Here is a 15,977-nt window from a genome sequence, read left to right on the forward strand (position 1 = left end):
TGCTGAGCAAGCTGCCCGTGCAGCGATGGTTTTACTGCTCACGGGTCAGTCGATGAGCCCAATTTAAGTTTTACATCAATCCCTTAGCTTAATTAAATGCATCCTAGATAGAACGAATCACCCAGAATGATAAGGTTGTGTGATTTTTAATATCCTCTTGTCTTCGTGGTACTTAGTGAGCTGAATTTGCTGAAATGTGAAGCTGTAAAATTCCGCTCGTATTCACCAGAACGGCTCCAGACTGCACTGACCACCTGTGAGATCAGGTCTGGTTCACACTTTGCTGGGAAGAACGGAATCGACTGGGGAGAAAATAACGACTTCAGGGCTAAAAGGGAGACATGACAGGGCCTGTTCCGCACTTCTCTAGGAAGAAAAGGATTTATTCGGACTGAGCAGAACCTTCGAGGTGATGGACTAGAAACAATATTGGCAGTTTAACAAAACAAAGGCCCATCCGAGATCAGTGCAAGATCCCACAAGCAGCAAGAAGAGCCCAGACTTAAATATCACTGTTGGACAGACTCATGGTGTGAATGGGCTGCGAAGATCTAAGAATCGCCGGTTTGTGTACTTTAGCAACAGCCAGAACAAGCAGAGCTGTCGGGAGGGCCGCTCCAGAAACGGGAAACTCCCAGGGAAGCTCCGCAGGGCAGAGGAAGCGTCTGAGAGTTGGACGCAAGGATGGAAAGAAAGACGAATCCAGAGATAGGGCTGGTTATAGGACAGCCAGAGCTCTCATCTAGTTGAGACTCACGTGGAAGGACGAGCTGTCACGGCTTCAGGAGCAGCTCCGGAAATGAAGAGAAGCTGCAGCAGCACCAGGCCTTTGTGTCCCTCTGGCCGCCGTTTGGAGCCCTGAGGTGATTCTGGTGCCCCTGGGGCAATGTGGGGCAGTTTCTGGCAGTTGTGGGGTGATGTGTGACAACATGTGACCGGGGAGGGGACGTGGAGCTCAGCATCTGGGGCTGCCCCTCCCCCCATCCCCTTTTATAATGTTGATTTATTGAAACGAAAGCGACTTTAGGAAAAAGAAGAAGCCCCAATTTGGGGGCAAGAGGGCAGGGAACCCCCCGCTGTGGGGCCAGGACCAACCTGGGGGTCACTGGCCCCAACTGAAGGGTGCAGGGGTCCAGGTGTGATCACCCCAGCCCCCAGTTTTCAGGTGAAACCAGATGTTTCCAGAGTTCCTTTCCACACACAACTTTATTGCCATGACCCAACACCCTTCCCAGGCACCTGGGTCCCCTGATATGTGGGACCCGGACTCCTAGGTCCCTCCAATATGTGGGTCCTGCACTCCTGAGTCCCCCCAGATGTGGGTCCGGGACTTCTGGGTCCCTCCAATGTGTTGGTCCGGGCAGGGAGGGGATTGTCCCGCTCTGCTCTGCGCTAGGGCGGCCTCACCTGGAGCATTCACTGTGTGCAGGGCTGGGGACACGGGAGAAAAGGAGGTAAAGCTACTGGAGAGTGTCCAGAAGAGGCTACGAAGTTGGGGAAGGGTTTGGAGGGGAAGCTGTATCAGGAGCAGCTGAAGTCCCTGGGTTTGTTCAGCTGGAGCAGAGGAGACTGAGGGCAGAGCTCATGGGGCTGCAGCTTCCTCAGCAGAGGAGCAGGAGGGGCAGGGCTGAGCTTTTCTCTCTGTGACCAGTGACAGAACCCCAGGAACGGCAGGAAGATGTGCCAGGGGAGGGTCAGGTGGGACGTTAGGAGAAGTTCTTTACCCAGAGGGTGCTGGACACTGGAACAACCTCCCCAGGGAGGTGTCATGGCCCAACCTGACAGTGTTCAAGAAGAGACTGGACAACGTCCTCAGACACATGGTGTGAACTGTGGGGTTGTCCTGTGCAGGGACAGGAGTTGGACTCAATGATCCTTCTGGGTCCATTCCAATTGAGGACATTCTGTGATTTTTTTCTCACTATATCTCCCTGTCCAGCTGGCTGTCCCTTCTTTCCTCTCTCTCTAGGTCAATTTTTCCTTTCTCCATCTCTTCGTCCTGCTGCCCATCACCGTTGTTTTATTCCTTCAGTGTTGTCCTTCTCCCTGTTCCTCTGCCCTTTCTCTGTCACTCTGTCCCAGTCCTGGTGTATTTTGTTAAATTTTTTCATCTCAGCCACAAACCATTACTACTTTTTCCTTTTTCTTTTCTTTTTTTTTTTTCTTCTTCCATCCCTTTGTCCTCATCTCCCTGCCCGTGTCTTGGTATCTTCTTCCATTTCTTCTGCTGCAGTGTGCAGTGTGTGTGGCACCAGGGGTGAGCTGACACCCTCAGTTTGGTATCTGGATCCGTGCTGGGCTTGCACATGCACTACGCCCCAGCTCAGAGCACAAACTGCGGTTCCCAGCCCTTGGTGCCAAGCGCTGCTCCTGCTCTCTCCTCCCTGGTGTGACCCGAGTGCAGGACTGCCCTGCCTGCTCCTGCCTTGGGGCTTGGGGAACTCCCGGTGAAAAGCAAAGACAGACTCCTGCAGTTATGGGATCTCTTAAGTGTCCTGGGATTGCTTTGCTAATCACTCTGTAAGGGTTCCTGGGCTACTCACTAGATTATGTGCCCAGGGAGGCAAATGAGGCATGAAACGACTTTCCAATTAAGGGTTTCCTTCTTACAAAAAACCACATTTTCTCATCAGCAACAGACTGAAAGATGGAAGCTGAAGTGGCATCTCTCTCTTGTGAAAACAGATGGTTCCATTCAGTCGATCCTTAGTTGCTTCTGCCCAGAAAAACTGTCCAGTAATTTAATCTTTGGTGTACAGGCAGGGCCTTGCTGATGTTCCTTTGTAGGCAGCAAGTATGTGGATGTCAGGCTTTCTGCAGGTTTGTGACTGATTCTTCCTGTTTCTCTTCATAAGGACAATCTTGCTGTGTACTCCTGAAGTCTCCCATAAGCTGGTGGGTTGAGAGAAGGACGGGGAGCCCAAGCTAGCTCAGGGAGGACTAGTCAGCATCACAGGCAAAGCAGACTGGAACTCGACTTGGTGAACATTAATGGAATTTATTGACAGATGAAACTGGAACCTCTCCCTCATCTTTGGGCGGATCACCGTGCACCCTGAACCGATACAGGCAGGTGTGGTCCGAGTGGCCCCAGTTGCTCAGCACTTGCAGCTGGATGTAATTCACGACTCCAGGGAGCTCGTTCTGAAACGACAAGAAGAAATGAGTCGCCTTTTCCTCTCTGGTACGTGAGCACTGACAGAAGTGCCGCAGCGACGGCTTCGTTCAACAGCTTCCTTCCTGCTGCCCCGCGAAGGCTTTTGACAGTCGTGGTCAAGACGTTCTTATCCTGATCTCCCTCTTTGGGCCATGAGAACAGCAAAGGAAGAAGCAGCGACCAGATGCCTCAGCAAATACACTAGAAAGTTCTCGCCTGCTTTGGGACACAGGCTTCCACAGTCAGAAGACCCAGTGGTGGTGTCAGGAAAATGCCTCATTGTCTTCTCTAGAAAGCCAAGGAAACAGAATGGCCTCCCTGTCACTACTCACTGCCAGCACCAACAGAATCCTCAGGAAGCCCAGTATTTCTGGTCTTTAACTGGCAGAGCAGCAGTTGTGCATCCTACGGGACGTGGCCTCTTGTGTGCACTTGGGCTTCAGACAGTCAAGCTGATTCCAGCTTCAACTGTGGCACTTCTAAGTGCTGAAGTTTAAACCCAAAATGAAAGAGAAGAGGAGCGGCAGTCCAGCCATCTGCCACCAGGAAGTTAAAGCAGAAGAAAGGGCAGCGTGGCACACGCTCAAGGACAGGGCTGCCTGTAGCCCTTTGGCAGGGAAGCCTCTCCCCATCCAGCCGTATTTCTCCTCCTCTCCTACAGTTCTCCCCCTCTCCTACAGTTCTCCCCCCTCTTTGTCCCCATACCTTCAGCTGGAAGGTCTGACTGGGGTTCAGCGGTGCCAGGAAGGTGAACTGTCCCAGGAACGTTCCCTGCTCCTCGTGTTCTTCCTTGAAGCCCTACAGAAAGACAGGGGTGGAGAAAACAAGAGCGTCTGGTATCACTATGGGGAGACTGAACTTCAGTTGGTGAAGTACGGGGTTATTTCAACTATGTAGTCCAAGGACAATGAGCACAAGACGAGAAGCTGCAGGTGGGCAGCACGCCACACTTGCCTACTCAACGAGTCCAAGCTGCCAGTCAGAAAAGGAGCAGATGCTCCCAGTGAGAGCGAGGAAACCTGAGGATCACAAATGCCGCTGGGATTGGAAGCCAAGAAGGTCTAGGACCATGCACTGTCCAGCTACTTTTCCCTGTGGCTCCTGGAGTAGCATCTTGCCCCAGAAGGTTTTTTTTTTTGAGTGGTACATAGAATAAAAGGGGAATATAATGGGAAGGAAGCAACTCCAAGGAGCCTGTTTCTTCTGAGAGCCAGGAGGAAGCTTCAGGCCACTGGACTCTTTGACCCATCTTCACCCACTGCTTAGAAATGTTGTGCAAGCCCCTGCCCCCAGTCTAGAGAAGTCACTTACAAAGACAGCAAAGTCCTTGGGAGCTGAGGAGAGACTTTCTCCATGGAACGCTGTCCCTGACACATGGTCCATGGTCACTGCTCTGGGAACGACTGGCACAGACAACTTGATGAAGACGTGTCCCTGACTTCCTGGGAAGGGCCAGCAGTTTCCAGGATGATTTTCCGGCTGAAAGGAGAAGAAGAAACTACATTGACATAGAGAAGGTTGCCCTGGCTCTCGTTCCTGCCATGAGCATCAGAGGATTAAGAATTCATTTGGCCAATCAGTTCTGCTCTGAAGCGCAGCCAGTGCCTTCAGTCGCACCCTGTGGGTACCGAACAGAGCAGCAGTTGTGAGAATTCACGTATCACAAGACCCTTCCGCAGAAAAGCCCTTCGATGGCTGGGGGCTGGGTGTGCTCCTTATAGAAGCTCAGCGTCCTCTCCTGGTCCAGAGCCCTCACCAAGAACAAGCCAGGGACGGTGTGGCTGAAAGGCCCCTGCCCAGAGCAGGTGGCAGCTCCGGGCCCCCCTGGATGAACCTTTCCTGTCAGGGGAAGCCCTCGCTGCCTCTCATCCACTGCACCCTCCTTCCCCTGGCACCAGCCAGCACTGCCACGCAGGCAGCTCAGGAGCAGGGCCAGGACGGCCTGAGAGCCCAACGTGGGGCCCTCCAGCAGCGCAGGCTCTCAGCACCCGCTGGGGCTCACTAAGAGCACATCCCAGAGCTCTGCGGGCATCTCTGCCCTTCTCCTTCCTTGCAGTGCTGACACTTTGCACAGCGACTGGGCAGGCACAGACTGCAGGAGCAGCCTGGCCTGGCAGAAGCTCCCGCGGAGAACCTGGGGCACTCTGGGAGAGGAAATAGCAGGGAGACACAGGAGGAGAGCAGGTCCATGCGAGGAGGAGGCAGGAGAAGAAGCTTCGAGGAGCAAAGACGGGGGAAAGGCAACTCTGAGCAGCGTGGGTGGTTCATTCTCCCGACCTTTGTTTTACTGCTTCTTGGTGCTCCTACCTCCAGAATAAGCTCAGGGGACCTCATATAATGCATCACCGGCAGGGAATACAGGAAGATTTTGGTTTTGTCATTCCGGAGCGATGGAGAAGTCCTTGAATGAATGACAGCAGCCCCTGGAAATTAAAACATGAGCATGATCATCAGGCAGTGTCAGGAGGAATATTGCAGTGTTGACTTGAAAAAGGCTTCTCGATAGTCATCCATGTCCTACAGTGGGTTCCCCTCTGTCTTACTGGCACAACCCGTCTGGGACACGTAGCAGGGAGTCATCAAACTGTCATATGGGGCCATGGAAAAAGGCAGGAATGTGAGCCAGGCTTTCTGTGCTTCCCATGGGGTCTGGCCCGTTACAGCCTCTGTCAGTGGGGGTGCTTTTAGGGTACGAGGTGACCCTTGACTTCTCGCCCCTTCTCTCCTACCCCTGGGCACATTCCAATGCGCATCTTGTCAATCTGGAAGGAAGCGCTTTGGAACTGGTTTGTTTGTACAGTGTCACAGCACCTGCTGATTTCAGGGAATAATCAGGCATCGGGACGTGGATTTCTTCCATCTTCTCCAGGGCTTGATTGATGATCTCCTGAACAGCCTGGGAAGGAACACAGAGGAGAGCGACTGTTGGAAGGAAAAGGAACGGGGCAAGCAGCTCCCCTGCAAGGCCAGCCAAGGTGAATGGGGACAGGGCCCATATCAGATGGAAGGAACACCCAAATTGCCCGGAAGCCTCCCAGGTTTGCTCTGCTGTGATTGATGGGATCAGAAAGGGGGGGCTGCTCACTCCAGTGCTCTGCATGCTGGAGCTGTGGGAAGGGGCTTTTCCTGTGGAGAGGCCCCAGGCCGGGCAGCACGGACAGACAAGCCTTCTGGGCATGAGATAGGACTGGCTTAACTCTGCAGTGCTGAGGTAGTTCTTTCTTTCCAGTCCTCCCTTGAGGAGGACCCGAGATCCGGACACAGAGGAAGGTACGACTCAGACAGCTGTCATTCCCGTCACGCTCTTTCTTCCCCATAAGGAAGTGTGGAGCAACAGGAAAAGGAAGCGTGGCCATGACAGTGAATGGAGTAGGATACGTGCTGGAGGGAGGATAAAACCCCTGAGTAGATCCTTCTGCCTTGTGCCCTTACCCGTCCGGTAAAGCCTGGGAGCTTTGCCTGCTTCAAACTTTCCTGTAGACCCCACTCAGCGACATCTTTTGCACTCCAGCGCAGATGATAAAGTTGTTCCTGCAGCTTATGGAGCTGGTCTGGCAGGGACAGGGCTTCACTCGGGTCTCCTAACTCTTCTGTGGTGCTCCAGATGGTTAAGGTGCCAAGTTGTGCGACGTGGTAAACACCTGTGGGACACACACCAGAGCTTAGACCTTGGTCTAAGGCTGCGTTATGCCTCGGGCTGCCCACGCCCCTGTCTGTGTCTGTTCCAAGTGCCATAGTTGTCTTTTGTCTTGTTGTCTTTGACAATGGCCATGATGGCGTACGGGCTCCGCAAGAGATGGACGTTCCCTGCCCTGGACTGTGCTCCTTGTCCTGCAGAAGATTCTCACCCCCTGGGGCAGGAGAGCTCAGCCACGGCCTCTCCCTCGGCTGAAGAGAACTGGCTCAGCCCTCCTGGGGAAGGCAAGTCAGCCCTTCCTCACCCCCACACCCGTCCCGCTGGAGCAGGGACTGGCACAGCTCTGTCGGGGACTTTCTGCTCTTAGCTGAGCTCCCCTGGTCACAGCGGGGGAAGCGGAACATGACAGGATGGAGCCCCGAGTACCTCCTAAAGCACCATCCTCAGGTCAGAGCTCTGCAGGGACTCACCAAAAGAGAACAGGCCGAGAAGCAGCACGAGCATCGTTGCCTTCAGCGCCTTCATCATCCTACAGAGCAGCAAGGAGGAAAAGGCTGGTGAAGCTGGCAGTTCCCGTGCAGATCAGCAGCAGACTGGAGAGCAGCAGCAGGGACTGCAGCCCTTGAGCCTGGCGTTCCTGGTGCGTGCATTGGCTTGGTCCTGCACCAGCTCGAGTCACTGCTGGGGTTGTCTGCACCAGTGGGGGATTTTTCATGGCAGCGATTGTTTCGTTAGGGACAAAGGGCTCAAGATTGACTCCAGACTAAGAGCAGGAGCTGCAACGGGAGCTGTAGCCACACTGCATGTCTGTGGGGCTGGAGAGAGGTTCTTGGAAATGGAAGGGACACAAGGAACACCTGTTTCTCCTGCCCACCATCCCATCGGCACTTGTGCTGATCCTGTTCTCCACCCTCCCAAGAGAAGGTTCAGCCTGTGCCCCTACAGGTCAACAGCTGCCAGGCGGGGGTGTGTGTCTCCCCTCCCGCAGCATTTCTTTAGCAGCTGCGTTATCTCTGGCCCTTCTCTTGGCATAACTGCAGACAAATGCAGACTGGGGAAAGAGGGAGGGAGGCTGAATGTCAATGCGTGCTGGCAAGCAACGGGCAACCAAGAAAGCACCAAAGAAACGCTCTGTTGGCTGGGCCCTGCTGCCCTGAGCCTGATCTGCCAAGACACAGCACACAGCGCTCTGCAAGGGGGAAATTCCTCCCGCCTGTTCCAGGAGGCTCTCAAAAGGCTCACAGCATACACTCATCAGGAATGAACAATCCCCTTTTGTTCTCCTAGAGAACTCCTTGCACCCTTCAGAGGATCATGTTCCCCTTTCCTAAGGCAGAGCCCTGGTGAGGAACTGACTGGGTTTCCGAAAGAAACCTCCTCTGTCAGGAACACAAGTCAAATCCGTGGCCAACAGAGGACACGCTGGTGTCCTTCTGGTCCAAGTGGAGAGGAAAACCAAGCAGGCTCAGGGACACAACCCACCCTGCAGAGCACAATACAGGACTGAGCTGAGCTCTCACAATTACTACGGCAGGCTGTATCTGGGCCACTGCTTGGGACTCCCTCCATGCGATTCAAAATAGACCTGTCCCTCATTCTGCAGAGATCAAAGGCTTTCTGGGCCTCGCCCCTGTGGTCCTGAAGAGACTGAAAGGTGGCTGCTGCCTTCCACCAGCTCCAGACCGAGCTCTCAGGCTGCCCTCGGGTTCCTCTCCTGTCCACCCTCCACTCACCCCAGCTGATGAGGTTGAAAACACACCTGGGCAAAGGGGAGGAGGAATTTTCACACATACCTGTTCAGACCCTTAACCTTCTCTGGCTGGCTCTTGGTACCTGCTGAGGTGCAGGTAACAAGCATCTTGCTTGCTCAGGAGTGAGCCAAGAACTCTGCGATCTCTGTTCCCTCAAGATCGAGAGTGACAAAGGCGCAGGGAGACCCCTGGTTTTATACCCTGCTGTGCCGACCTCAGCGCTGATGCTGCTTTGTGACATCAACGGCAGTGGGTGATGTCACAATGGAAGAGGCTGCGCCACGTTTGGAGGCAAAGTCCAGCCTGACAGGAGCGGGTCTTGCAGTCCTCTCTGCAAGGGAAGAAATCCTTCACCACAGAAAGACGGGAAAGGTACAGGAACATGTTACTTCAGAAAACAGACTCTGTCAACCACTCTTCCTCTTGCTTACCAAAGTTCTGACGGTGTAAGAAAAAACCCCACAAAATAGCGAGATACTTGTTCTTATTTTATGGACTGTATTATATCAGCCACTCAGCATTAAGTTCAACTCCAGTCCCTCAGAATAAGAAATGCCATCTTAAAATTTCCAGGGGAAGGAAGGGCTTTGAAGTGGCAAGACCAGAAAATGGTAGCGAAAGCAGCGCCATGCAAGTCCACAGCCCTGATCACAGACCACTTGCCCCGTTACCTAAGGCAATGATGTTCTCAGCTGATTCACAGCCACTGACAGCTGGAAAATAGCGCAAGGTCTCTTGTTCTTTAACGTTAAGCACATAGGTTGGCACTGGAGCTGGTAACAAAACCATCTACAGTCAGTGTGGTTTCATTCCAGGACATCAGGACAAGTTCAGTTCACATTCACAAGGAATCACAACAGGTCCCACCCGTCCCTGCAGACCCCAACACGGCTCCTGTGCAGGGTCCCAAGGAACAGTGAGCGCAGAACAAGAAACCTTCCTTCAAAAGAAGGTCCCCAGCCGGCTCTTTCCCCAAGCTGCACAGAGCAGCAGCTGAGAACAACCTCTGCCACAACTACACCCGGCTCTGCCGTCTGCAGGAGGAGACCAGCTCCTAAATGATCCCCAGCCCTACAGACACAGATCTTCCCCAGGGCAGTGCTCAGGAAATACCAGAGCACAGGGACACCTGGTCATTCAGTTGAAGCTGCTGGGGAGAAGGACAGAGCACTAGAAAGAGACAAATCAGACAAGAGAGAAGACAGAGGAGCCCAGAGAGAAAGAAACACATGGGGGAAAGGCTGGAGAGATGGAGAGACCAAGACAAATAGGGATCAGGAGCCATGATGAGACAGGGAGGAAGAAAGAGGAGGGTTGAGGAGCAGGACAGAGGGACAGGGGGATGGGAAGGAGAAGAAGGAAAGTTGGGTAGAGAAAGACAGGGACAGGGAGGGGGATGTACAGATGGAGAAAAGGAAGGACAGAGAGCAGAACAGAGGGACTGAGAAATAAAGCGAAGGTAAGATGGGGATGAAGAGACTGACAAAGGGAAAGAACCCACAGTGAGCTGGAGGAAGAGGAAAGGAGGAAAGGAATAAGAGGGAGGAAAAGGAGGCATACTCAGGGCTTTATCCAAACACATCTTGGTCACTTTCTGGGACAGAGTGGATGCGCACCCCTGGGAAACAGCTTCCAGACTGTCCTCATGATTGGAGAGTTGCTCCCTTTCTATAGCACCTTTCCAAGCCCGACCATCCAGATTGGTTTTTACCCATCTACTTACACACTGACACAAATCATAATATCCTACCTTGGACACAAGAATATTGTGGGGGATGATGCTGAATGCCTTGCTGACTTCCAATGCCTTGCTGACTTCCACTGCTCTCCCCACATCCAGCAACCCTGTCCTTTCCTCACAGAAAGCAAAGAGGATGGACAGGCACAACCTGCCCTGGGTAAACCCCATCACCTTCTCTTTCAGACACCCAGAAATGGGGTCCCAGTGGACATGTTCTGGGGCACAGCCCTTAGTTCCCCTGCTCACCCATTGGCCATTTTTGAAAAGTGCACACACTGTGTGAGAGCTGCCAGTGGTCAGGGAGTCCCCCAGTCTCCATGAGCTTTCCAAGAAGGTGGAGAGTGGCCTCACTGTGACATGGTCCTGCTGTCTCAGCTCCTGGGATGCTGCCCCTCCTGCCCCATAGACTGGAAAGGATTGTGTTAGTTCCAGGGACCCCTGACTTGATCCCCATCCACTGCTGGTTGTTCTCCCTCCAGTCACAGAGGCCTGGGAGACCTTGCTGGTGAAGATGGAGTACAAGAGACACAGAGAATATCACTTCTTTCCATTATTAAATCAATGAGTGGCCACAAGGTGTCTTTGTTTCTCCTTTCCTGAACTAGGAACAGCTCATTATGGGGCCCTTGAATTGCCTTACAGGTCTAGACTGAGTTTTGCTCTGGCCTGTTGCTGTGCTTGGAGGCTGCTGTCCTTGCAGACCAGATGAACTAACTTCTGCCACCCTGCCTTGGCAGTTTATTCCATCCGTGTCACAGCTCTGTCTGCAACACTGACAGCTCCAGCTCAGCCAGTCAGGTCCCTGGCTGAGGACATTGCCTCATATCTGGGCTGAACCACCCCAGCTGTGGCACCAGGAAACCTCTGAGTCGCCCCATGGAAACCTGGTACCAAGTGTCCAAGAGCCCATGTGTGCAAATGCTTTGCTTCAGAGCACAGATGTGGGATGGCCAAAGATTGCTGAATTTCTCTCTAGACCTAGGAGTATAAAACCAGAATAAAATGCCTAAATTCCTTGAAATGAAGATTTCCCCCTTCCAGCTTGGAGAAATTAGATCCTTTGCTGTAACCTTCCTGGTGTCCTGTCTAATGACGGGACACGAAAAGATGATTGTCACACCAGTTTATTTTTTAACACAAAGAACACAATGCTGGCAAGAAGTGTCTGTGCAGAGGAGAGAGAATCAACATCACTGATTACTTGAGGTTGTTTCAAAGGATGTGCCCCTGGAGCCCCAGGGACAGCTGGAGGCAGCCCAGAGGGGACAGAGAAAGGGACATCATGGGCTGCTCCTGTGCTGCTGAGCTGGGCTGGGCTCCTGGGACAGAGGGAGCTCATGGCAAGTGGCAGCACTGCAGAGAGACAGCTCTGCCCAGGAGCAGCTTCTCTGCAAAGCGCAGCAGGGCTGAGGGCTCTGCCTGCAGCACCGAGGGGAGAGGAGCCAGGCAGAGACAGGGAAACGCAGTCTGGGATGGGAGGATGCTGAGAGATCACTCTAAGGGAAATCTTCACAGTCCTTAACACAGTAAGTCTCTGGATGCAGGGTGGTGCAGATGAGGATCCTGCAATTATCTCGCAGAGCTGGCACATCCCATGGCTGGTGTGGAGGAGAAGGATCTGCTCCTCAGCAGGGATTCACTGCGTGGACAGGGCACGACAGCTGCCTTCTCCCAGCTGCAGGGTGTGAAGCTGGGTGAGCACCCAGGGATGCCCAGGGCTGTCCTGCAGAGCAGGGTCCCTGCGCCCCAGGGCTGTGCCAGGGCAGGGACTCTGCTGCCTGCCAGGGTCAGCGCTCAGCCTGCCCGGGGAGATCCCAACAACATTGAGGGGAGAAGCTGTGGGTGGAAGGAGCGACCCTCAGCAGGGCAGGGTCCTTCTGCTGTTGAGAGGGAACTGCGTGGATCAGGGCAGCTCACAGCTCCAGCTCACCCCCAGGACATTTGCAGATGTTCCTTCTGAAGGACACTGAGGAAGCATTTATCTGATAGGGATGATTTTAAATTTTGAGTTTTTTCCACTCTTGGTTGTCTGAGTGGGCAGTGGGACATGGGAATTTATTTCTCTGCCCTGGAGAAGGTGCTAAGACCCCAGTTCTCGTTAGGACTTGTCAGAGCTTCTCCTGAGCCCCTGCGCACACAGAGCTGCCCCTGGGCAGTGCCCGGTGCCAGGAGGTGTGAGCAGGACAGAGCTGAGCATGGGGGACGGGCTCTGTGACACTGACAGGGAGCAGATTCAGGGGCAGAGAAACAGCTCCCAGCAGGGACAGCTCCAGGCAGCAGAGACATGGGCAGGGGTTGGGAGCTGCAACCAGAAATGCTGGGGAGGGGATTCAGGAAGCCCCCTGCCCTCCCCTGCAGTGCAGACACATTTCCCAGTGCAACCCCCTGGTCTCCTCTCATCCCCAGCAGAGCCTCTGCCCCAAAGCCATGGGGTCCAGGTCACGAGTCTCCACCTCAGCAGCTGGACCTCCAGGTGAAGGGTTTCTGGAACGTGGTACACAAAAAAGGTGCTAAAAGTACTTGCTCTACAATGTCATCATGTGAGTGGCAGCAGCACAGCCAGGTAAGAAGGTTTCACATCACACATGCCCGTCTGCCTTTCTGTCCTTGCTTTATTTTTCAGGAGCACTGCAGTGTTCTTCCCTGTTTCTCCACCTGTCCCTGGTGCTCTGACTCTCTGGACTTGGGGTGGGAATGTGGGTCCATTTCAGTTCTGACACCAACCCAGGGGGTCTTGCTCCAGAGGTGCATTCATGGAAATTAGGTGCCCAAGCTGCATTTTAAGCTGTGATGACCCGTGTTTGTCATTTGGTGGAAAAGGAGAATTACCTGACACATGCCTCCATCAGGGATGAGGTTTTCCATGAGAAATGGCATGGTTATTTTTCTCAGAGAAGTCTCCTCTAACTTGTCACTATATTTTCCTCCTATGACAGGTCCTCATGTTCACAGGCGGAGCAAATGTCCAACAGCAGCTCCATCACCCAGTTCCTCCTCCTGGCGTTCACAGACACACGGGAGCTGCAGCTCTTGCACTTCTGGCTCTTCCTGGGCATCTACCTGGCTGCCCTCCTGGGCAACGGCCTCATCATCACCACCATAGCCTGTGACCAGCACCTCCACACCCCCATGTACTTCTTCCTCCTCAACCTTGCCCTCCTCGACCTGGGCTGCATCTCCACCATTGTCCCCAAATCCATGGCCAATTCCCTCTGGGACACCGGGGCCATCTCCTATCAAGGATGCACTGCTCAAGTCTTAACATTTGCCTTTTTGGTTGGTGCAGAGTATTCACTTCTCACTGTCATGTCGTACGACCACTACGTTGCCATCTGCAAACCCCTGCACTACGGGACCCTCCTGGGCAGCAGAGCTTGTGTCCGCATGGCAGCAGCTGCCTGGGCCAGTGGGTTTCTCAGTGCTCTGCTGCACACGGCCAATACATTTTCACTGCCACTGTGCAAGGGCAATGCCCTGGACCAGTTCTTCTGTGAAATCCCCCAGATCCTCAAGCTCTCCTGCTCAGATGCCTCCCTCAGGGAAGTTTGGCTTTCTGTGTTTACTCTCTTAGTAATATTTGGGTGTTTTGTATTCATTGTGCTGTCCTATGTGCAGATCTTCAGGGCCGTGCTGAGGATCCCCTCTGAGCAGGGACGGCACAAAGCCTTTTCCACGTGCCTCCCTCGCCTGGCCGTGGTCTCCCTGTTTGTCATCACTGCCATGTTTGCCTATCTGAAACCCCCCTCCATCTCTTCCCCATCCATGGACCCGGTGATGGCCGTTCTGTACTCGGTGGTTCCTCCAGCAGTGAACCCCCTCATCTACAGCATGAGGAACCAGGAGCTCAAGGATGCCCTGTGGAAACTGATGACTGGATTTCTTCCGAAGCTATAAACTGTCTCTGTCTTCTTCTACATACAAGTTATAGTCTAACTCATTGCAGGTTCATCCTGTGTGCAGTATTTTTTGTCTCTAGTTGTGTTTTTCTCTTATGATAATACTGTAATTCCATTTTTAGTTCACTGCCTGCTTTTCTTTTCTCACTGAGTGTCTGTGTCCATGAGGAATCATGCTCCCTGTGTTTAAGCAAAATAAAGGGCTCTCCGGCAAACTGTTTTCTGCTGACATCCGAACTCCAAGACCTTTTTCAAGCTGCAGGGACAGTTCCTGTGTGCATGGGTGGAAGGGGAAAGAGCTCTCGCATGGCAGCACATCCAGGGAGCACCAGCGCTTGGCCTTCCAGAGCTGTTCTCGTTCCACTCCCACACTCTCCTTCTCATCCCTTGTGTTGGTGCAAGGCCTGAGTGCTCTGGCAGCCTGGTCACCGTCCTGCTGTGTGTCAGTCCTGTGAGCGCAGGCAGGGACAGGCAATGGGCACTGCTGTGACAGAGCTGGCCTCTGTAACAGTACTTCTATAAAGAAGAGTGATCTCCTCAGGGCAGTGCCGGAAGGCTTAGGTCTTCTTACAAACCTTCTCTCAAAAACTTGCCCACGAAAGTGGCCACAGATGCAAACAGCAGGGTACAGCTGCACAGTGTGTGTGTGCAGGGCTGGGCACACAGCAGTGTCTTCTCACAGCCAGGCCTCCTGCCAGAGACCTGCAGGACCAGCACAGCAGGGGCTGGGCTGTGCCCCTGTGCACTGGACACCCCGCGGAAGCTGCCCCAGGGCATCATCATGGACTGGCCCCTCACAACCAACATTTCCTCCCTCCCCAGCTCTCAGAGGTTGTTCTTCCCTCCATGGAGGGACACTGAATGAGTAGGTCAGCAGTCTGAGTTTGTATTGTACAGATGAGATGTGAGCACGCACATCATGTACGTGAGGTGACATGAACGCGAGTCAGCACAAACACCATCAACTATTCTTTGGGGTTCCATGAAGGCCTGTGGCACAGACAAGGTCTTGAGGTCACTTCATGTTGGGAGGAACACCCCGTGGGAAACCACCTGAATGCAGCACTGGGATGTGCTTCCTTGAACTGAGGTCCCCTTGTCCATTCCTCATGACGTGGGACATCTCAGATGAGTGCAGAGCAGGGTGACACACCACAGGGCTGAGGTGCCTCCTGTCCTTTGGGAGTGGCAACAGGAGGCCAGAGGGACACTGTGACTCCTGCCTCTGTGTGTAAAAGGGACAGACTCTGTCTCTGAACATCCCTGGGTGCATAAGCAGTCCTGAGACCAGCTCAGACACGGATGCCTGTTGGAACCCTGGCATTTCTGTGTGTGACTCCAGGAATAAACCTCAGTGGCCCAGTGAGATTCATCTCAGCTGCTGGGACAGGCTCATTGCAAGTGCTCCTGTCTGCTACATCACCCTTGCCCATGATTCTTGATTGTGCTTTCAAAAGTGACAGCAGAATCAGAGAAGTTCTGAGTTCCTCGGGAAAGGAAGATGTCAAACCCATCTTCAAGAAGGGCAGGAAGGACAATTTGAATAATTACGGGCTGGTCAGCCTACCTCCGTCCCTGGGAAGGGGACAGGGCGTGTCTTCCTGCACTGATCTCCAGGCACCTGAAAGGCAAGGAAGGGATTGCTGAACCGAAATGAGCGGAAAACCCAATGAGTCCCAAGAAATGCTCTGAACCCATTCCAGAGCTTTAGACCCCCGGGAAAGAGCTCAGTGACAGTGCAGCCCATGCAGTTGCATCTGTGTCCCTCACTGAGCAGCACAACCAGTGTGGAGTC

General features: G+C 53.5%; 1 protein-coding gene across 1 annotated transcript; it reads left to right on the forward strand.

Annotated features, from left to right (window-relative positions):
* Window positions 1-13,247: 13,247 nt before the first annotated feature.
* Window positions 13,248-14,162, forward strand: LOC136000744 (olfactory receptor 14J1-like; the record flags this gene model as incomplete). Its single annotated transcript, XM_065654697.1, has 1 exon — window positions 13,248-14,162. A coding segment is annotated over exon 1 (915 nt), but the record flags the coding sequence as incomplete, so codon positions are not given.
* Window positions 14,163-15,977: the final 1,815 nt, after the last annotated feature.

This window comes from Caloenas nicobarica, chromosome 34 (genome assembly GCF_036013445.1).
Source record: "Caloenas nicobarica isolate bCalNic1 chromosome 34, bCalNic1.hap1, whole genome shotgun sequence".
In the NCBI taxonomy this organism is placed as follows: Eukaryota; Metazoa; Chordata; class Aves; order Columbiformes; family Columbidae; genus Caloenas; species Caloenas nicobarica.